Source organism: Barbatula barbatula (genome assembly GCF_947034865.1).
Source record: "Barbatula barbatula genome assembly, chromosome: 23".
NCBI lineage: Eukaryota > Metazoa > Chordata > Actinopteri > Cypriniformes > Nemacheilidae > Barbatula > Barbatula barbatula.
In genome coordinates, this window is record NC_136786.1 from 17,285,213 (window position 1) to 17,309,173 (window position 23,961).

General features: G+C 38.4%; 1 protein-coding gene across 1 annotated transcript in view; it reads left to right on the forward strand.

Annotated features, from left to right (window-relative positions):
- Nucleotides 1-23,961, forward strand: part of ntng1a (netrin g1a) — a 73,481-nt gene that overhangs the window by 40,835 nt on the left and 8,685 nt on the right. The window contains exons 4-7 of the mRNA XM_079487674.1: nucleotides 11,153-11,325; nucleotides 18,543-18,569; nucleotides 21,220-21,264; nucleotides 21,925-21,984. Coding sequence (XP_079343800.1) covers nucleotides 11,153-11,325; nucleotides 18,543-18,569; nucleotides 21,220-21,264; nucleotides 21,925-21,984 — 305 coding nt within the window. The remainder of the gene's footprint in view (nucleotides 1-11,152; nucleotides 11,326-18,542; nucleotides 18,570-21,219; nucleotides 21,265-21,924; nucleotides 21,985-23,961) is intronic.

Consider the following 23,961-nt stretch of genomic DNA (forward strand, 5'->3'; position numbering starts at 1 on the left):
GAGCTAATGGGGCTTACCGCTCTGTCTCTCTCAACCATCGCCTCCCCATAATAAGACACCCACTGCTTTGAGAGTTTCTCAAGCAGTGCACCTGCAGACCATGGAGGTAGTAAAAAATGAGGAGGAGTAGAGGGAAAGATAGAGAGATAAAGAGAGAGGGAAAGCAGGAAATATATGGCAAATAAAAACAAAATGCACTGTATCTGGGCAGCCCAGCTGCCAGGTCCCAGATGTAAGTGTTTGGTGTGCTGGGCTTATATGCGTGACTGACATGCTTGGTCAGGGTTATTCCAAGTGCATGTTTAATTAGCTTGTGTGCTGTTTGTTTGTCAAGCCAATTGATTTGATAAATTATGAAGAAGCAATTTATGATGGCAAACTAAACACAGACTCCACCCTTGAGGAGCACGTCACACCGGTTAGCGGCCAAGAATTGAGGACTTCAGTGAGCTGCCGTCTGTCAACGGCTCTTATTTAAATAAATGTATTTGGCGTGTATGTCAGTGTTAGTGGATTAAAAAGCTTATTTGAAACCAAAGCGAGTCTGTCCATGCTGTCTATCACCTAATGTATATAGTAAATACTGTACATAAATCAGATCTAGACAGAGAGAGAGAGACCCTGATTTATCTATATATACAATATATATATATATATACTATTCTACACGATACGATACGATACGATACGATACGATACGATACGATACTATACGATACTATACGATACTATACGATACTATACTATACTATACTATACTATACTATACTATACTATACTATACTATACTATACTATACTATACTATATATGGTACTACTTTCTATTTAGACCATGCGCCCAGTCGTGGGACATCACGTTTAAACCATCCACCGATAAACTGTCAAAAGTGGATTCGGATCCGCCCTGCGCTTAGATTGTGAAAATAGGCCCCACACTGATAATATTCAATTGAATGTTTGTAACAAAAACAAGCTATAAATATACATTATCATTATTAAGTGTGGCATTTAAAATTTCTCCTCTTTCAGCTTCTCATTTTTGCATTCCCATAACACAATAACAAACAAAAACAAAACTTAAAAAATGCCAGGCCTAAGCAACCAGCAGCCCGAGTAAACATGCTGATAATTATTTTACCTGGTTGACATTAAGTAAGGAGAACAGCCGACTGCTCAGACTTCTCAATAATGTAGCAGTCTAGCAGAAACTGTGAAATGCAGCATTTCTCCGTGAAGAGCATGTTGTGTCTTTTGGGAGTTTGCTTACTGACTGAGCACTGTGTTAATGATAACATGCTGCACGTTTGGATGCCTCCAGACACTCTTACTGATTACCAGCAGACTGCCTGATCCAGCACATTCAGTTACAGAAGAGACAGACCATAGCCTACAGGGTGTTTGCAGGCAAGTCGCCCTGTATTGCTGTACACTTTTTGACCCTTCTAAAGCAATACGCCACATTTAGACTGAACACATAGCTGTCTATAAGTGGCCAAATCCAAAAATATTTTCTTGCGCGTTTGGAAAAATATAGTTTGATGTATTATTTTGGACAGCCAAACGTTTGTGTTTACATGATACTGTATATGTCTGTGTACTGTGCATATGAATTCAGTATTTGTAAAAACATATATGCATATATTTAAGATTTCTTTATTAATTAATTTTATTAATAAACGTATATATATAATTTTAATATTTTTTGTAAATTTACATCAAAAGATCAAAATATTTCCTAAATAAATGTGTATGTTTTGTGTTTATAAATACAAAATGTAAACACAATCATTTATTCTGGATGCGATTAATCGTGAGTGAACGTTTGTGTTTTATTTAGACACTCTAATGTTTGCCAGACAAAATTCTCATACCCAGAATACCATTAGTTTGTGTTTATGAAATGCTGCCACTAAAAAGCTACCTACGAAGTTTTATTTAAATAAAAATGAAAAATCTAATTATAAATAATGTGCACTTGTAAGTGTGCTTTTTTAGTGCTTGACAAGCTTTTCATTTCTTAGATGAGGGGGTCGACCTATTTACACTTCATGCACCTACGTGGCATTTATTATTTTTGAGTCATTTTTTGTATGGAGTGAATGAGTAAGAAATGACTGCTGTATTTATTTCATTTTCATTTTATCTTTTAAGTACCGTTTAAATATTTTAATCTACAAAGCAGGAATATAGTTATAAACTGTGCTCTAAAATTAAAACGTGATCTTACATAAACAATTAAATACGTCCAGTATGACCAGCGATTCATGCATTTTTGTCAAAGTGTTGTGATGCTTTGGAGATTAGCGTATTTCTGAGATGTTTGTTTGTGTGTCTGAATCTCAGTTTAGAGTCGTATTTCTCCCTCACGATAACAAAGCCTTCCTCCTGAGTTGAGCTTATTTGCATTCCACTCACTCATACCATTTCTGTCTTTGTCTCTCTCTCTTTATCTCTTTCTGACCTGATTGCTCACGAATGGCACAGCCCTTATTCTGTTCCTCCTCTTTTACAGGACGCACATGTGTGCAATCACAACACAAATGGATTAATTATGTGATTAATTCAGAGTCGAGCACAGATAAAACAAACACATGAGGACATTGTAATTCAGTTTGCAATCGGCACTTTGGGTATGCAATCTGCACATCCTGAATGAAAATGTTGCTCGCCACAAAGCCTTATAGATTTGCATGTTCACAAACAGCCTTGCGTACAGATGCATGCACAAACACATATAGAGTATACACACAGCTTAGCACCGTAAGCAGGGATGAAACCGAGGTGATGGGGGGAGTTTTACACCGCAAAGCCACACTGTTACCCCGGAAAAGGCTGATCCCATTTAGAGGTTCCAACAAAATCCCCATTCCATTCAGAGCCATTGACTGGAATAAAGCTATTAACTCCCTCCAGATTAGCACTGTATGGCAATAATTATTATGTAAATGTGTCAAAAGCATGGCTTAATTTATGTCATTTCTTTCTGATGAGGAAAGTTTGGCCTGTCGTTAGGGTTCTTGTTTTGTTCAAAGTTATCTGTCCTCTGTTAAGGTAATTGACGGCATTGTACTCACTACCCAAAGGAAGTGATACCTCAGACATTTTTCATCTCAAATTTTTCTCCCAGACATGTATGAGGAAAGCAAATTAAAATGTTTAAGTCTCCAGTATCTCGGATATCGTTTCCGAGAAAAGATGCAGAAATCAAATGAATGTTTCCATTAGTCTTTTAGATATATAATGTAATGTAATACGCAAACTACGCAAGTTGCGTGGTTCAGGGGGCCTCCTTAAGGACTGAATCAAAACACGTTGTAAAATTGTAAACAAGAAACGGATTGTGGATGTGTGTCATCACATTTATAGAATAGCCTTTTGTATGCTTGGCTTTCTTGAGTAAACTATCCTTATCATGTTTTATTTTTGTTACTCACTCATTTGAATAGTAGAAAGCTAGATGGTTCCACAGCCATGTGAATCTTTCAATTTTATACTTACTGTCAGTTTAAGTTTTTTTGTCTTTAATTGATATGTTATTTTTATTTCTTATAGTTTACAGTTATGCTTATCTAATTTGAACTGTTATAACGGGTGCCCCTCACAAAGGTTTCCTGACGTCTAGGATCGGCACTGTTTTAAAATGATATATTTTTCAAATGAAATAATGTAAAACTGTACTATATTTATGTATATTTTTTTCAGTATACAATAAACATTTCCATTGAAAATGTTTCCAAATCCAGACTATTTTACATTTGCAATTTTGTAGCTCCAAACTCATAATGAATTTTAAATAATTGTCTTAGATGTTTCTTAGAAAATTTATAAAAACAGAGACTTAGTCCATATTTCAATGAAACTCAAAATCATATCCCATGAGCTAAGCAAGAGCAACCTCTGAGCAATAACACTTTACTGTGGGTAGGATATAAGTATATAAGAAACCTGTTGCCATTTATATATAAATATACAGTATATATTATTAATGTATTTAAATATATAAGTAAATCTATTTGATTGTTTCCTTTTTTCATTTGGTTAGCTGATATTCTGCATTCAAATGCTTGACCCTATTTATTATAATTGTTTGCAGGGGTGTTGGGCAGCTGGTCACTCATAATGCGTTGACAGATATGTATGAATAATCCCCTCATTGACCTCACCTTCACTTAATATCTCTGTCTCTAATAACACAACCTCCTTTCCCCACCCCAAACCATCTGACGCACAGACACACAGTATGAAAGTACAGCTGTGTGTCTTCCATGTCATCCTGCTTTAGATCAATGAAAGTCACAATTCAGTCATCCATGCGTAGGAATCTTTCTCGTGCATTATGAAAATTTTTTACAACATTCTCTCTGAAGATTTAGGCAAAGTGTATGAGTGTATTTTTTTATCTGTCTCTAAAGAGATGCCTGTTGTGTAAGACAGATGAAGGCGGGCAGAGCACTGTAGGCTTCCGATCACAGACTGACCTCTAACCCCGGACACATCTGTGCCGTTCAGGCCGACTTTGATGATGGATTAACAGTCTTTAATCAGAGCGTCTGGGGAGAACTTGGGCAATCTGAGCCAGGCCAATTCACCGGCCCCATACAGCAATGCATCATTACAACACATATCCTCTGAACCCCCACGCCTCCCTCAGATCAGACACATTAAGATTTAAATGCATCCCTCATCTGCCAGACTACACAGGAATCGAAGAAGGTTACGAACCCTTGTTTTTCTAGAATGATAATACTGTGGTGCAAGCTGTTAGCTGCAGTGGTGAGTAAAGGACAAGGAACCAGACAACAGATTGTCTGTGTATAGCCAGAGTTTTGTTTAAGATGAATTCCCACAGAGATTCTCCATCAGAGAGGGCTGTGTTGACTGCATAGTCATGGCAGGCATGTGGTGAGCTCGGCTGTCAGGCTTATAAGGGCTTTTCTGTTTCTTGTGCTGTGAGATGCGTAGTAAACCAGAGATGAGCTCTGCAGATGAATCGATTTTCAGAATCTTCCTCTTGGAGTTTTGTAACATTTACAATGTTGTCCACCAAGGGTAAAGTTGTCAAATTGTGCAAATATTCAGGAAGGACCGATTTCTGTCAGGTAGAGCAATTTTACATGATCAGATTGAATGGATCCACTACGGGGTGGTTTCCTGTACAGGGTCTAAGACTAAAATAAATGTTAGAGATGTCTAAACTGAAAACCGTTTGCACTGACATAATAAAAAATACATCAGTATACATTGTTTTGTCTCAAAATGCATGTTTGTGAAAACTACTTAAATGTCTTAATTTAACTAAAGCCTAGTCTTGGTTTAATCTACCGCCCCGACACATTGGCTTTTATTTGTTTGAACGTCTCTCCTTTGTTATCGAATTTACATATTCCCCTAACATTTAGGGGAGGGTTCTCACAACCCTTTCGTGAATGAGTTTTTCATTTTTATTTAATTTAATTTTATATACAAAAATAATAGATTTATATAGATGCCTATTAATCCATTTTATTAAACTGGATCTATGTACCTGGAAATCCAGCAAATAGATTGTGTTCATGGTTGTAATAAAATTATTTGATAATATTATTTGCTTCATGTGATGCTTGATACAGAAATTTCAATTCACATCTTTGTTTAACCTCATAATGAAGACTTGATTTAATCTAATAAATCTAATGAAGAATTCATTTAAATTGCATGTGGCATATGGTGTGGTTTATGATATCCGAGGAGGTTAAACATCACACCACGTTTTATAAATACAGTACTATGTTTTTCAATACCTTGTCTTTGATCCATGTAAATTAAGAATTACTTCTACATCACATATACAGTCTGTGATAAAACAGAAAGTAAAATGACTCAATGTTTTTAGCATTTTAAATGAGTTGTAGTTTCTATTCCAATGTTTGGCTTCAGGTTTGGTCCATTTCTTTTTTCATTTTAACTCCTCGATGACAGAGAAAGTTCTGGCATGAAACTGCAGGCCTATAGTCCTATAAACTAATATGACATTATAACTTTACCACACGGCACAGCTGATTTGTTCCTTCTGTATCAGCAGCCAATGAGCTTGCTTCTCAATGTTTAAATCTTGACTAGTGGTTGTTGTAGCAAGCAGCGCGATTCAGAAACCCGCCTCCTTCCCCAGCTCCACTTGTATAGATCTGCATACTGCATACATTTCATGCATACTGGGTTTATTCGTGTTTTATGTGTAGCATACTTACATGCACTAAGCAGCATTTTGTGGATGTATTGGCAGTAGCAAGTCGCTGCACTTGCTCCGCCGCAGCAGCATCACCAGTAGCAGCTACAGATCTATTCCGCTGTATGTACACTACCATGGTAAACCCTCCGAGAGTTGTCATGACAGAACTGCATTTAGCTAACATCTTTAGCCCCCAAACTCTCCAACACTCACTACAACATCCACAGTTTTCTGCTTATAACACCAAATATATATTCAAATCCACAGAGGCCACTTGAATTGTCATGTTTGTGCTTCATTAGTGTTTGAGTGAGAGGGTTAGCACGGTCTAGGTCATTTTCATCAGAACGTGTTGGTTTCAAAGACGACACTCCTGAAGAAGCAAGCTATAAGCCTGTATACTTGCATATAACTTTTCTCTGTCTGTCAGGTCCATGCAGTTAAGCAGAAGGCAAGCTGCACAGTTTTATCACCATCTTCTCACTTCCCGTGCTGCGGCGCTGAGCAGTTGTCTTTGTTTGTCAGGAGGCAATTAGAGTCGGCACACAAGATGGTCCGTTTCATTTATCTTAAATTCAGAGTGAGGAACAGCACTATAAGTCAACATGCTGTTGTTAAAATCATGCTGTTGCTTCCAACCCATCGTATAAAGTATAAAGCTGAATAGAGTTGACGAAGAAGTTTGGTAATGTTTTGGAGTATCTACTGTCAGAACTAGATGTATAAAGACCTTACATTTGAAGCGTTATGTTTTTATTACCATAGAATGAGTCCGCTGTAGACACCGTGTTACAGGGAATTCGTCATGTTGTGGAAAAACTTCTCTACAGAGTGTGCTACATAAAAACGGTATTTCTTTGTTTTTGCATATTAGAAAGTTGACAACATCTTAGTTCTGTGTCAGCAAACATAGTGCTTCGTAGTTGCAGTTCGCTACCTCACTGCTAGATGCCACTTCATTTCATACACTGGACCTTTAAAAGCCATTGACGGCATCAAAAGGGTATTACTTAACATTTCGATAGCCTTAGTGGTTTTAAAGAACTGTTTTGATGGCATCAGTGACTTTTTGTCTGTGATGCCAAAGGTCCCTGTTGATGGATAACCGACGTCCTGACGGGAACCAGTGTGAGGCCGAACAAACACTACAGACACACTGACACTTAGCACAGCCCTCACATTTACAGAATGCAAAGAAGCAGCAACGAATCAGCAACCAGACATATGGATGACATCACAAATGCACTCCTGTCTCATTAACATGAGTCTCATTTGGTTGATTTGCACGGGAGGTTTTATACGCTGACGTGAGCAAACTGTTTTTTGAATGAGAGTTTTGACCTTGTTCTTTGTATAACTATAACACCTGCACCTTTAATGAAATATAATTACTTCACTTAGCTCACTCGCGGGCTATGCTGTCTGCGTTCGGCTTGTTTTGGTTGGATCAGCACGCTTAGCCATGCATGTGTAAGCTTCATTTGGAGATAATTGACAATAATTATTCACTGATAAGTTTGTACAGCGGAAGGCAGCCCAGGAACCGCGGCCGTTCTGCTGTCAGTTTTCTGGCGTGAGAGCGGTGTAGATGTGAAATGGTGAGGTTGTGCAAATTTTTTCACGATGATGGATCATTTAAGAAAGAAGAAAGGGGACTATAGTTATGTCTGCCCTCTCATTTTCAATCTGGCTTCCATTACTTCGGAGGTCACAGACTCGGTATTTCTATAGAAGATAGATAAATAAATTAACTGTTATAATTTCAAGGAGGATTTTCGGTAGTGATGCACCGACACCATTTTTCAAAGACTGAGTATGAGTACCGATATTTTTCCGAAGCCTGTACCTATTTAAAACACAGTGAGACTAATAAAAATGGAATAGCTTCATGGTGAAAACAACTCCACCTCAAAAACATTATGAAAGGATAAGCACAATGTCATGTGCTTTTTACAAACTTTCAAAGCAAATTTCACAACAAATTTCTGTCTGTTCTGTCTTTGGTATTGGTGCATTTTTCCATTAAACTTTTTGGTTAGACTCAACGGCCTTACTGAGAAGCATAGTATGTTGATTACTTCCTAGCATCTCATTAACATTCCTTTAATGAGATTATTATTTTTCTTATATTCAAATTAATTAATTACAGAATTCCTGTCATTACCCTTGGAAATAGGCAATGCATATGTTGCTTTAAAATTAAGATGGACAGTTTCTATGGTAGAGCAGGAGAGCAGCTTTGGCATTAAAGTCTAATTAAATATATTTTTATGGCGCTTCTCCTTGAGGCAGTTGTTTCGCCTTGTCACCCTCAGTGACCGGACTAGAGCGAGAATTCTTCATTTCTGTTAGCGACGCTACCATGCCGACGGCAAAGGGACCCGGTGGGCTCTCGCTGTGTCCCCTTCATTACATCAGCAGCACAGCTCTGCCTCGTCTCAGCACCATGATTAAAATGTTGCTGGCGATAAGAGGATATGAAGGTCAAGCTACAAAAAGTGTGATGTAGAATCTAAGACCTCCAGCTGAACTGAACAAGCCAGCGTGAGGGCCTCATCAGGATGCCAGGCGTGCCGGAAACCCCTTGCCGGTTGACAGCATTTCATCCGGTCGCTGGGCTGGCCTTGTTAGTGAAGCCGGCAGATATTTACAACAATGCATAGCTGTTATATAAGTACCTCATTGTCCACTGGAAATGTTGCGTGTCATTGTAAAACAAGCCATTTTTACGGTTTTTACTCCTGCGTCGTTTTAATATGTCTCCGAAGTCTATTACTGGCTGTTTATATGCAGTTTAATGACCCGCCATAATATCAGTGTCTAATTTGCATCATATGTCATTATTCAACGGGAGCCTTTACGCGCGCAAGCTTGCTGACATTTCGCAGATTCATGCTTGGCTGACAGGTGCCAGTTTGAAAGAGGGTCTCCTAGACATGGAACAGAATCTTGCGATTTGACATGCCCTTCTGCTAAATTAAATATAAAAAACTCTCAAAGATAATGAGATGCAAATCAGGGTGTCTGGAGAATAATGCCCTCTCATTTATTCTGCCCATGTATACCTGCAGCGACCGAGCAGTCATTTGTCACTTGGAAACGTGATTCGGTGCATCACATTTATCAGCCCCTGTACGCATATCTCTTCGGACACAACACTTTAATGGTTTTAATAGTGCTTCTCCACGCTCACGCCGAGCAGACCGTACACATGTGCGAGAGGGAGAGACAGCAGACATCAAGAGCCCGGTTATGCCCATAATCCATGCGGAGTCTTAGCTTGGAAAGTGGTAGATCAAAGACGAGCGGCTGATTTACAGCTCTTGATTTCCCGCAGTGTCACTTTAATCTGTCTGGATGATGGTGAGCAACTTCAATGGAAAATCCAGTCATGTTTTTTACCTTTTTGTCATCAAAATTTTGCGATGTGAACTTCAGGTTATACCATTACTAGCGTGGGTAGAGTTTGCTTCATGTTTAAACCATGTCTCACAAAAATCACAGTGTGTTCTTCATACTTCATAGGAGCTTACTGTATATTTTTACTTTTTTGGATATTTATATTCAAACTAAAAAAAGGAGTAATTCACATTGATAAATGAAAAAGCTTTTATAGTTGAAATAGCGAAAACTTTGTTTTTGCATTGTTCTACAGATCAAGCATGGGAGGTACGAGAATAACAATTAATCTGTGATAATGGATCATAGATTAATAGAAATCTAAAGCAATCTAATTATATTTTCTAAACCTAATGTTGACATTATATTTAAAGTCTAATGTCTATTTATTAACATATCTTCCACTTTTTCAAACGATTTTTGAGGAAATTTCAACAATGTGGCCCCCACAGGTATAAGCAAAACCTGCACAAAAATATTTTAACAATTTGTATTAATTTTTTATTATAAAAATGTGGTAATTCCATAGACAACTGTTGTTTTCAAACACATTGCAACCGAATACAGAAACAGTTTTTGCATATTAGTATTTTCCAAATGCCCCCAAAGGCAAATTTCGTCAGATGTAGGTCATTTATTTTGACAAATTTGTACTCGAATTGTAGATATGCACATGAACACAAGATTCCGTCTAGCTGCCCTGTTCTGACTGGAAAAAACAGGTTCACATAACAACATTACAATTTATTTTTTTCTCGACAGCATCTATGCAACCAAATCCATCTTTTGACATTTTGCATACAGAATCAATTTTCAGAGAGTGAATTGGAAAAGCAAAGCCTGCATCACATCCGTGTGGAAGTGAGACAAATGCTTGTATAGCGGGCATGGTGAATGTATAAACCAATAAAAAATACATATTTAAAACGGGTAGACTCATTTACAAGTGCTTTGGTATTTATTGGGGTTTATATAAAATAAGCATTGATATGACAACCAATAATGAAACAATCAAATCTTCACATTATTACAGAAACGTTTCACTTGTGTTGGTATATACTATTGCAAAACTTTTCTCAAATCTTTTGCATAATATGCTTATATTATGGCCTCATTATATTTTTTGCACACTTACAGTATATAGGCATGTACAGTATTTCCTTAACCATTTTTACATCGATTATTCTCATTGAAAGTTTGACCTGTCTGTAATTATTCCTTCTCCAGTGGGACAATTATAAATAACCTATCTTTTGAGAGAGAGAGAAAGAAAAAATAGATTAAGCAGGGAAAAATAATGATGTGGATTTTGCTGAATCCTTGACAACACTGTTCAAGGTTCTAAAGTCACTTTCGGGAAGGCTTTCAGAAAAACACCACATACAGATGCACGTTTACTTGAAATGCAAAGGATTTACAAGTTCATTTTGGTCTCTAAGTGCTGGTTCCAATTTTTCCCTCTCTCGGGTGTAATTGAACTCCACAATTGAAAATCCACAAGGGCAGATGTTTTATTTCCTCCTTGTTTTTCCTTTTCACGACAGGTGCAAGTGCAACCTTCACGCCAACAGCTGCATCTTTGACAAAGAGAAACTGACTTGCGAGTGCGAGCACAACACCACGGGGCCCGACTGCGGCCGCTGTAAGAGGAATTATCAGTCCAGAGCTTGGAGCGCTGGATCCTATCTTCCTATCCCCAAGGGCACAGCAAATATCTGTGAGTAAAAACACACACACACAGGCTCCTATTCCACTTACTGGAAAGAACAATACAGGCTGTATGTGTGCGGATAACAAGGCACACGTCCTTTTTTCTGACCGTAAACCATCTTTCTTGCTGCTGTCCTACCTTTCACAATGTGCTCATGGTGTCTCTTCAAAAGCCATTACCCTACTTCTTCTTAAAAACAAGGTCCTCTCAGGTACTCTGTCACCGAGCGTTCACAGTCACTTCTCAACTTTAAGAACACAGTCTTGGTTTTTACTTGATTCAGTTCTGTTGAATTACTAAATATTTATTCTTTACTGGACAGGTTCAGCGACCCAAAAAGTGTGGCTGTACTGTTGTCATGATATTAATATCCTGACCAATGATATATGTAACAAAATAAATATTTTAATTTAGGGCTATATGTTTAAATAATATATTTGTGTGTGCCATGTATATTTGATGAGTTTGGTTCTAAAATGTTTACATTTTTCAAAAAATTATGTTTTTCATTGTGTTATGTTTTTATTTGGTTTTATTGTGTTAGTAAGCTTTATTTTTAAATATACACACACATTTAGGCTACTATATAAACACAAACCTTTTTTTTCGATTAATCATGATTAATCCCTTTTGACATCCCTAGTTATTTTCGTTGTCTTTCTTTAAATCCAGTAATAGTCTGTTTACTTCTTGATTTAGGTGGGGGAGATTTTAATGTCGTCTTGAATTTTTGGACCCTTTACAGAAGTTATATTTAAATAATAATACTTTCTAAGACCATGACCATAGTTTGGTCATAACGACAGAATATTGCCCTAAAAATGGTACGGTAATGTTTTTTCTCTTCAGAATGATACTTCCTTAACAAAAGCAGCAGTCACATACTGTATGTCAGATGTTAAAACAGAAGGAGAGTTAGCCTTTCGAAACCCACGCTGTCTGTACTATTATTCCAGCCTGGGGACAACACCACCACTGCAGTATAATTCAAATGACAGGAGACAGATTCTTACATCCAAAACACAGAATGTATATCCAGAAGTAAGGTAACACTGTTAGATGCTCACCATATGCTTCTGGGATCAAAGCAGTGCTATGTATCAGCGATATGACCTTAGCATGCATAGCAAACAAACTGTGTATGTGCCAAAACTATATGACTGGAACGTCAGTTTTTCAGTTGTGTGCATGGTAGTGTGTGTGTGGAGAGAGCATGCACGAGTGGAGCGACGTATGCCTCCTGGCAGCTGTTGTACCTCATGACTCACTTGGAGCCGGTGGAGTGTTTTGAAGGAGTGAGATTGACAGGGCATTATTAAAAAAATCTGCACAGACTTTGAGCCCAGTATAAAACACGACCTCACCTTAAAGTCCATTATTATAGTCCTGTTTGAGGAGAGTGAGAAATCCATAATTTAATAATGCCTTAAAAGGCAGACTGCTAGTTTATTCCCAGTGGATTAAAAATTATTGGATTAAACAATAGCAATATTTCAGGCAAAAGAAAGGCGGGTTTTCATTTTAAAACCGATTGAACTGAAATATGCCTGACAGAGCCACCATGCAGCATAATAATTACAAACAATGGTAAGCAGTGTTATAACGAACACAATAAAACACAATATAGATGTTGCACATTTAGTACTTTTAGATTTACTATACGGAAGTATGATGTAGTATTTTATGGTCCTTCATCCCTTTCTTTAAAGATAATTGTTTATAGCTACTGTATATACTGCTACGGAATAAAATGAAAGACCCTTCAAAATTTTCATTAATTTAGCATTGCTAAATGTATAGGTCACTCCAGTCCAGTGTGTTCAATTTAAACAAAATCAAACCTTAGGAGTGACAAAGTCATCCAACAGCAACGTGAAAGACTGACGGAATGACAAGGTCAATAAAAAGTCAAGGTTACCACATAAACAAGTTATTTAACTTTTTTCAAATACATGTACAAATATTGCTGTTGTAGTGCTTAAAAGTGAATATGAACTTGTTTTCTTTGCAGTATTTGAGGTCTGATAAAATACAGAGCATTCGCTGTCATTTTGACATGTTTCTCCAGTTTTCATTTCTGCAAATAAACGCAAATAGGAACAATAGTTTTACTTAAAATACGGGAGAAATGTTAGTAGTTGATCAACTATGATAATTTTACATAAACACATAAATAGTACATTCCGAAAGACAGATTTATTGTTTAATGGTCTCTTTTTTTCCACGGCTTTACACGTGTGATATAGTAGCAACATGTTCATTGAGGTAACAGGATGGAAGAGTGATGTCACCTTTTTTGCACAGACTGGTGTGGTTAGCCTTTGTGGGTTTGGACAAAATGAAAAAAACTGAGTTTGAGAAGAAAGAAGTGGGTATCGCTCTTCTGCGAAGCGCAGGGGCTAGATTCTCGCTTCACATCGGAACGGCCAGTCTGAGAGCGATCAGTTGGAGAATTAGCCATGACAGACCATTTCTGCTGTCGGGTGGAGGGGAAGTGATGAGGGCGCCCCCATTTTCTCAGACACAACGTTTTGCCCCGTGCTGATCTGAATCTAAAATGCCTTCTTAAACTTGACTAATGTTTGTGTGTTTTACGGGTTGTCAGAATGATGTAGGATTTCTCGACGGCGAGTCAAAACAAGGTTCCGATCTGCACCTCGCCTGCTGTTTTTCAAAGACCGCGACTGTGGGGCGATTGCTGCGTCTAATAACAGAAGATCAGAAAGCCCTTAAAAATCTGACAGGGGGATTATCAAGCAACGCTAATTGTTTTCCGCCCGCACTCTCGGCCGAATAACACTCTGTGGTCCGAGACAGGGATTCTTTACAGACTAATTCTTCTTGTCCTAGTAGGATTACACTGTGCAAATGAAACTTCAAATCAAACCGGTCCGGCTTTGTAAATTACTCTCGATCAAAGCACTTAAACAGAGATGTGTCCCGACACTGTTTCAGTACAGGTTTTATCGGTTCTCATTGACCTCGGTCCATGAGGATAAAAGCCGAACATGATATACGCTTTTATGCCACTTATTGATTTGATAGCTTTTTAACATTTAATTATTCCGATATGAAATTCCTCTCTGAAAACAACACAGGAGCCATGAATATCACGCCTGGGTGAGATCCACCGAGGGGGAGGTTTCATAAAACCTCATTTACTTCTGTTCAGCCCAGCTAGGTAAGACAGCCCGACACATCTGGAGATGACAGTTGCAATGAGAGTAAATTGTTATCAGCGGTGCCGTAATGTACTGATGGCTGATTTTGTTTTTTTAATTAGTGTACATAAGTACGGTGGTGCCAGATGTCAGCGTGTTTCCATGCCATTGTTCAGCGTCCTTGAATCAAACCGTTCGTTCCTGGTCTGAAACTTCAACAGCTGTAAGCTTCCTAACTCCACCCTCACCTGACATTCTCAGACACGCAAACTCCTTATAGAAAGAACATCATGGTGGGAACAAATGACTATTCCCTGTCGCCGATGCTCCTCCGCCTTGTGCTCTGGAGAAGATGTTTACCTTTCTTGTTTTGTAACATGAACGTTCTTGAAGTGGGATTAGGAATGTCCTCAATCCCTGTTCCAGTGCCGTACGGATGTTCTCATTAGTGCTATCTGAATGGCCAGGTGGCCATATTGTCTTCTCCCAGAAGAGGAGTTATTTGTATCGTTTGTGTTATCTAATTATTCATTTTAACATCTCCACCCTGAATGCACACATTCAACAACCCCCACTCTCTATTTCCATCTCGACTCACGTATAGTGTCATTTCTAAAACCATATTATTCTCTCTATCTCTCTCTCTCTCTCCCTCTCTCTCTCTCTCTCTCTCATTCCTTCTCCTTCTTCTTCTCTTTCTCTGACTCTTTTTCTTTGTTTTGTCTTATGTTCTCCTTATTCCCCCTTGAGACCTGGATTGTTTACTCTGCCTTTTTCACATCTCCGTGCTGCCGCAACGGTAATCTCTCTTTCAAATATTTGTTTCTTCCATCGCAAGATTTTCCACCCTGCGTCGCATTCCTGGAATCTTAAATGTGACTCACCGCAGATGCTCTTTATACTTACGTACAAATCTATTCACTCTGCCCTACAAGACGTTCATACCAAAGGCCCGTTACTGTAGCAGATGTTGGGCTCAAAGATCCACCGAATCTCTTCGGCTTGATCCGGTGTTCGGGGGATTGTCACTTTTCCTTCCGTGTTGAGTCCCACGCGGTTGCTTGTGCTCGTCATGCCTCACGTCTGGGTAGAGAACGGATGATGGATAGCCAGGAGATGTAAGTGGCCAGAGAAAGTAATTACCAACTTTGCCTAGGGTAGAAATTTCGTAGATAAGCTTTACCGGAATGTCCAGGTGGACGGAAAAAGCAAACAGATGAGACTCTGTGAAGGTCAGAATGTTATTCTACCAGAACAACAATAATGAGGCCACCAGCAATTCTAACTAGCTCCGTTTTCAAAGACAGTGGCATGAAAACACAGACATTTTGGCCGAAGGTGTTGTTTCATTGGCTTTGGAAGTGGGTGGTTAATGAACAGATTGGCTTTTAAAAATGGAAAAAGGGAAGCCGTCACAATTTTCATGCCGTCCGGTGGGAATCCTTCAAGCAGGATGACTTGGCAGGCGAGTGAGTGTATTATGTAGGGCAGGACAGATCTGGTATCTTGCCCAGGTTGGGTTAATTATGTCCTGTCAACCTCTGGGAGGAAGCCTGAAAAATTAACTGTCACTATAACATGTGTTTATGTATGTGTGGGTGGATCGCCCCGGGAGGCTTTTTATTTTTTATTATTTTGTGCAGCTTCATACAACACAGTAGGTGTATTTTGACAGATAATTATTATTATTTTTGTTGCTTGATTGGGAGAAAGTGAATCGTATGTATAGAATAGTGAGGTCAACTTGATTAATCGTACTTAAATAATAATAATAATCCAAAAGAAATGTTTGTGTTTAAATAACGTGTGTATATTTATATTAAGTATTTATATGTATAAATGCACACACATTAACGTGTGTGTATATAACAAAGATTAACATTAATATACATTTTGTATATATTACAGAATTGTATATATTTTATAGAAAATGTATATTTAAATATAATTTACATCAGTATAAATATATATTACTTATGTATACTACATGTATTTAGCCTATATGTATATTTTTTACTTGAAAACTGCAATAAAAATCGAGGTTACTAAATAAAATAAAATAATTTTGAACGGAATACGGTTCTTTCCCAAATACATGTAGAAAATGTACTCTTGGATTGTTGGATGTGAAAATGAACTTGTTTTCTTTGCAGTATTGAGGTTTCCATTTTTTTCCAGTTTAAGTTTTCTGCAAATAAATGCAAATAGAAACAATATTTGTAAATTGCAATTTGCGACAATTTCAACATTTATAAAAAGGCATATTATAAATGTAAATATTAGTAATATAACAATATATCATCTTTTCAAAATGTTTGCTGTCACACCATAGGACACATGTATATATACATATAAAAATAAACACATCACGCTATATATTATATAAACACACATTTTTGGGGGGGAAATCAATTAACCGCAATTAATCGATTTGACAGAACTAATATAGAAATTTTTTTATATGTATCAGCGATGTACAAACAAATTGTACAGGTAACAGGATACATTGCATAGGATATAAGGAAGGTCCACCCTCATAATCCACTTATCCTGCGGATAGCTGGAGCTTATCCCAGTATTTTAGGGCACAGGCAGGGTACACCCTGGATAGTGAAGTGGAAAGATTTATATGTACTGTATATCATACAATGTTTATTTAGCAGCAAATCTATATCATGTTTTATATCCACACAACTCTGGGTGTGTGTGTCCGTGTGCGCATGCTCACGTCTGCGAGTGTGTCTTTGCACATTAACAGTTGATCTCTGAGACTGAGTGACCCCAGAGTGCCGAAGTTTAGATGGTAAAAATCAATAGCGTGTGCAATAAACATAAGCAGCCTAATGCGTTTCAGCATCAGGCTTCGCAATTCGATTCACATAATGGAGAGTTTCAGCAGGTGAAGAGGCTTGGAAACCGCCGTGATTGAAAGTTAATCTAATAACTTGACACATGATATTTTGCGTCCGTCTCAAGGCGGACGACTGTCCAGGAGAGATGAAAAAATAAATAAATTAAAGCCCAGGTCGTATCGCACTTACATGAATCGCAAAGATGAATACAAACACGGACACTAAAAGCCTGCATGTATTCAGAGCTAAGTTGCGAGTATGCTACCTGGGGGGGGGGGGGTGCTGTATTACAGTGAGGATGCTGTTTGGAAATATCTGTACATGTTGTTGTAAATTAAAAGTTTTGAAAAACTTGTTTTGTTAAGGACCCTATTGGTATTGCTACATTAGATAATGAAAGCAGGACATGATTTTCAATTTTGTATACCTTGTGTTCTCTCTGCATTCTTTCCTCCCTTTCATAGAGGAGCCTGGAGTCTGTATTTACCCAAACATTTCTCAGCCCTCGTTCCAATAGGTCATACATTTCGCTCTTAACTGTCCGTGTGAAGCAGAGATCAGGGGGAGAGATTAGATGTTGCGCACTAGATCGATGGCACATGGCAGGGCCGTGGGTTCACATCCCTTTCTGCGACCTGACCATTATGTCCGAGAGCTCTCCAACGTTCCCGAAGAAATCCTCCATTCGTCTCTCTCAAAACGGACAAGTACATTGACCGATTGATCCGTCACGGCATTACACCACCGGGGAATGCTGGTGGAACACCAGAACAAACTTTACATTATTTAAAAATATAAAATAACTAAAGAAAAGTGTTTGAATTTGCCATAAAATAGTGTGTTATTTTTTATACACTCTTAAAAATATAGGTGCTTCAGAGTGATGCCATAGAAGAAACAATTTTAGCACAAAGAAAAATTCAGTCCAAGGTTCTTTAAAGAACCGTCTCTTTCTTACCTTTTTATAATGGGAAGAACCTTTTTTCGCCACAAAGTACAGAAAGGTTCTTCGGTTGTTTATGGTTCTTTGTGGAACCATTTAGACAAAAAAAGCTTCTTCCAATGGCATCATAAAGCACCTTTATTTAGTGTGTGAACTGTATGTCTGTGGTCATGTAATTGCTTAATGCCATTTTCGATATTCTACAAAGTCATTGTAATTATTTTAGAACAATTGTTTATAAAATCTCTTTTCTCATTTCTCTTTCAGGTCTGCCAAATAGCGTTGGCCCAGTTAGTAAGTAACAAATTCATAGCTCTAAATCAACATGAAACACATGCACAGCTTTGCTTCTTACTTCTCCACAGGTCCACTCCTGGTAAAACCTTTATTTCTGATTTTCAACTGCTCCATCAAATACAAAACTGTGTGACCATACATGAGTACATTTTAATAGAGTCGATTTCTAGACAATGGCAATATTGCTTCCAGCCATATAAAAGGTTGTGCAAGAATAAATCTAAAATGCTGAAGCTGAATTCAAAGGCCAGTGTTTTGCATGCATATAGAATACCATTGTTTTTCTCTTTAATATATTCTAAATAAATAGCACAGGGCCTTGTTGAAGTTCTGGACCCCTGCAGAAGTAGAAAGAGGAAAAGATCATTTTAATATGAGAAATGCGGGTGTGTGTTATTATCTGGTCCTGCCAGAGGCCTTGTGAGCTGGCAGACAGATAAAGTTACAAGATCAGGAAGGCTGAATAGGAAAACCGGAGCCACAGAGATATTGAACAAGTCCGAATGCATGTAGAGCCCTAAATATTTCTACACATGCCTTACGTCTCCTGGTTCCAGGACAAATATACACGGTGTAATTTATATCATGGACTCATGCGGTAACATCTGAATTATTAATTAACAGAGTCTGATTTACACATTGTAAATAATGGTTGCCATTGACCCTCTGTTGAGCTCTGATGAAAAATCTAAATTGGTTGTAAAACTCAAAATGTAACATAATACCAATATTGGAGATTTAATCAGAAATGAAGGCCATACCAAGTGGACCCCTCCGCCACTCCCCACCATTCAAGAAGTGTTGTTTGTTTGGCTGAAATGCATGGCCTGTGAAACATCATTTTTGCATGAGCTCAGACAATATCAAACAGCCCTCCCACATGCTACTGTACCATGAACATCCATTCACTGTCCTTCATGGTGAATTTTCCATCTAGAATGACACAAAGAGAGGACACTCGCAATGCAGCCAAGGTCCTGAAAAATCTGTTTTCTTTTTGGTTTTTTAACTCCAGAACAGAGATGAGTCCACAAAAACTGTCCTCTGACCATCACTTTTACACCTTTACAAACCTCAAGAGAGAGAGAGAGAGAGAGAGAGAGAGAGAGAGAGAGAGAGAGAGAGAGAATGTAAATAGAAGTTGTCCTTGAGGATAGTGATGCAACGCCTCAGCTTGAAAAGGAAAACAATGCCGTTTCCTCTGAGTTGCTTGAGGATAATTGAATTCATTATTAACTTTTCTCAGTTCTATTTCAAGTTTATTAAGAGAGCCAGAATTGCCTAATGCAGGCTAAATTAATATTCTGAGATGAGATTTTGGAAGCTCGGAATTGCATTTTATTGATGCCGTGGCATTGATTAAAATCTGTCACTTCTCCTTGATGTAATTTTTATCAGCCAATTCACTAACAAAAACATGAATGAAGAGCAGATGCGACAAGCATTGGGCTTAATCGCTCGCTAATAGAGAACACATTTAATGTTAATGATAAAGCTCCAACGGAAAGCCTGACACTGGCTCTCGAGGGAGTGAAACATAACAAGAGGGGACTCTCATTTTGAGGACAGATTTCATCCAAGCGAAGTTGTTGCCATTTGCTGTGTGCCCACTCTCGGTGTCTCACAGAATACAAAAACAACGAGACACATTCCTTGAAAAACATAGATTTTGTGAAAAAAGTGTATCTCTGATTATTAGATTAGTTCGATAAAGATACGTTTTGGAAAGTTTGTTGACAAATTAAATTTGAATTTGTTTAGAAATGTATACCAACAAAAATAGTATTCATCAATGTTTTATTATTATTTGTATAAGATAGATCAAAAATGCTAATCTAAAGGAAGAGAAACACTTTTCACGTTATGATGTAGACACATCCTCAGTTTATTAATCTTACACCTTTATTTTCCATCTTTAATTTCATAAAACATTACTGGAGCTTGAACTGAAAACTCAGCTGTGTTTACGGAATTCCGCAAATCACATGGAAAAAGTAATTTCTCCCAATGTGATTGGACATAGAGATCATTTCATAACGGGTCTTCAGGATGGGTTTCCTTCAGTCAGTATTCTGCGTGTGCATGCATTCTGAATCCCCAAACCACCATTCTATGTCTCCGTGAACCAAAAACAATTGTGTTTTGGACGTGTCCTCACTGGAATTCCTGCACCCTTCGTCTTCGTTTCACGTGAGGGACAAACCATGTTTGTGTCAGAGCGTTTGGCTCGGTCCTCTCGATTTAGCGCTGCCTCTTAGACTCCATTCCCAGCCGTAATCTTTCCACCTTCAAAGAAAAGAAGGCATAAAAATTATCAGTAAAACATTACAAATAGTTTAGAACAATTTTAAATTAAAACAAAGGCTATTGTCACGTTCCAACTGACTGACATGATTTCTTCTCATATCTGTCAGCTGTCATTCCCATGTTATAAAGAGTGAGCCACAACACACAGCTCAATTACGTACAATCTCTAGGGAAGATCTGTGATTGGTCTGTTGGTTGCTTGTTCTCAGCTCACCTTTATGAATGACCCATCTGGAAATATGATGTGTAGCTGTGTATGTGTACATGAGCCGCACCCGTCTTAGTGCATCTGAAAGCCAGTGCATTCAATTAACTCTTGATTTCTCCTGCTTGCACGCAGTTCGGCAGAACATATCATCCCTAGGTGTCGCTAACCGAAATCAAGGTAGGGTCCATTTTCAACTTGGATACAATTTCTTAATCTGACTCTCAAAATAATTCTATAGGCTGCTGTAGGAGTGAAGATCCATCCAAAGTCGTCATTATAGATTTTTTCTTTATTTATTTGTTTTGAATTTCTTAAAAAAACATTGTCAAGCCTAAGAATAGACATGCACATCTGCACACATACCTATGATAAGTATAGATAGGCTGATACAGGCCCGGGTTGGTCTTTGTTGCCATTGGGTTGTTTTGTGACGGCACCATGAGCGGATCATTTAGGGATTGTTCTGAGCTTTGCATTCTGCTGTTGTGTTGGAAAGTATGTAGAGTCGTAAGCCTTTACAAGCTCTCACACAAGAAACCTGCGAAGCTCAACCGCAGTAATGCCAGCTGAGCAGTTTCTGCCAGCAACTCAGACTTTTCATTTTACACGCCCGTCAAAAACTTCCAAGTAACAACACCTGCAGGGAATAAACCATACACGGTCTGTTTTGTGCGTCGATTATTATGAAAAGGCGTACTTATTCATGACACAGAAATAGGATTATAACTGACAGCATTCAGTCTCTATTTATGAAAAGAAAGAGTAATGTTTATATTATTATTTGGAATATCATTTAAACAAAATTTTCTTTGCTGTTTTATCTTTATTTTTTTCTAGTAGCTCCTCAAGTTGATTTGTCAACCGTTCCTTCTGTACAAGTTGCAAACAGTAAGAGAGGTAGGAGGGCTATGATTCATATTTATATATATTTGGACGAAAAACCTAAATATATAAAGTTATCATCTGTATAATGTTTTTCGTCCAAATCATCCCCAGCCATCTTGCCCCTTAAAGGAAATGAAAAATTCTATCATCATTTACTCACCCTTGAGTCGTTCCAAATCTGTGTACATGTCTTTGTTCTGATGAACACAGAGAAAGATATTTGGAAGAATGCTTGTGACCAAACAGTTCTTGGCCACCGTTGACTATCATAGTAGGACAACTTGCTTAATACATTTCTTTGTTCTGTTGAACACGAACGAAGATATTTTGAAGAATGTAAGAAAGCAAACAGTTCTTGGGCACTCTTGACTACCATTGTAATTGTACCTACTGTGATAGTCAATGGTGGCCAAGAACTTCAAAGATTATTCCAAATATCTTTCTATGTGTTCACTTGAACAAGGACATTTAGGCAGTCTTGAAACAACTCGAGGGTAAGTAAACGATGGGTCCTGTAACTCCTCCTCGTCCAGCCCCTTTTCTAACCTTATTTAATAACAATTCATTCCCTTTTTGCATAGTATGTTTTTCACTCTGTTGTTTTTCTAGCTATGCTCGTTGAATTTTTCTAAACTCGGTCCCGTTTACTGAAGTGCCTGAATGCTTTGGGGAAACAAGTCTTTGAAATCACAGAGACAAAGATTCAACTTGATGAATCAGAGGGGAAGCATCATGTTGGATCAATGCGTTGTATACAGTCAATCTAGCAGATCCACGTTCAGATGAGAACACAGAATCTGATATGATTCCGCAGTGGCTCGCAGGCGAGAACTTCAGTCTGGTTTTTTGTTAAACCATTTTCCAGACAGAATGATTGACACATCCAGGCAGCTTTAGAGATCGTTTTACAGGAGATATATCGGTCTCGCTCCTCGACTCACGGGACAGAGGAAATGGATGTTGAGGAGGCCTGACCTCAATCCAGATCTTGATAACCAATCCTTCTATTTCTCCCGATAGTCCCAGCATCAACTCAGGGTTGAAAACTTGGGACTTTATAAGCGCAACGGCCTGTCCGTGACATGCGGTAGAAGATTTGTAGAGGGCGTTGGTCCGGTGGTTGACCAGGTGTTCCCGGTATGCAGGGCATCTGCTTATGTTTGCATCCAAGCATTGAGATTTAACTTCACTTTGAAACTAGGGCAGACTCCTGCTGGTCCTGGATAAACGTTGTTTTTCGAGGCTATGGGGAAATAGATAGGAAGTTATTTCTGATTTGGTTGTGCTATTTCTCATTTTGGAGATGACAGAATCAATACTGGAAAAAAATGCTTTGTCTTTCATTTTTACGGTAGTAGTTCTGTGGAGAGTATACAGTTTGTGTACCCATTTCCGACCTGGGTGCTTTTTGTTATTTCGGGGGTGTAGAAAATAGAAGCCATTGTTTTATTCCTGTGTTTCAAAGTTCCAGCTCCTTCACTGCACTTTTCCATCATCTATGACACAACTCTCCATGACCAATAGAATATAAATACTGCGGATGTAAATTTCAAACAGCGTGTGCTTCTGCATTCTGCCGGGGTTGAAAATTACATCCGCTGGGGTTTTTATTTGTACCCTGTCGTTTCCATGTAACATGTTGTTGTTATTTTCTCCATCGCTGTGGTGTGCTCGAGGCAAACTTTCTTATAACAACACCGCTTCTCCATTCATCTTGACGTGATCTAACACCGCTGGCTGCATCCATAGCAGTGCCTGCCATCCTTTTGCTGTTTCAGGCCATCCAAACCTGGCATGCGATGGCACCAACACGACTCGTACACACTTACCCTAAACACAGCACCATCTCTCTCCCCTTTTTGCAAGACTGCGAATGCTTCAGTCACTCCAATCGCTGCAGTTACATCGAGGTGCTGAACACCGTCATTTGCGTGGGCTGTAAGCACAACACTAGGGGGCAGCACTGCCAGCTGTGCAAGCTTGGATACT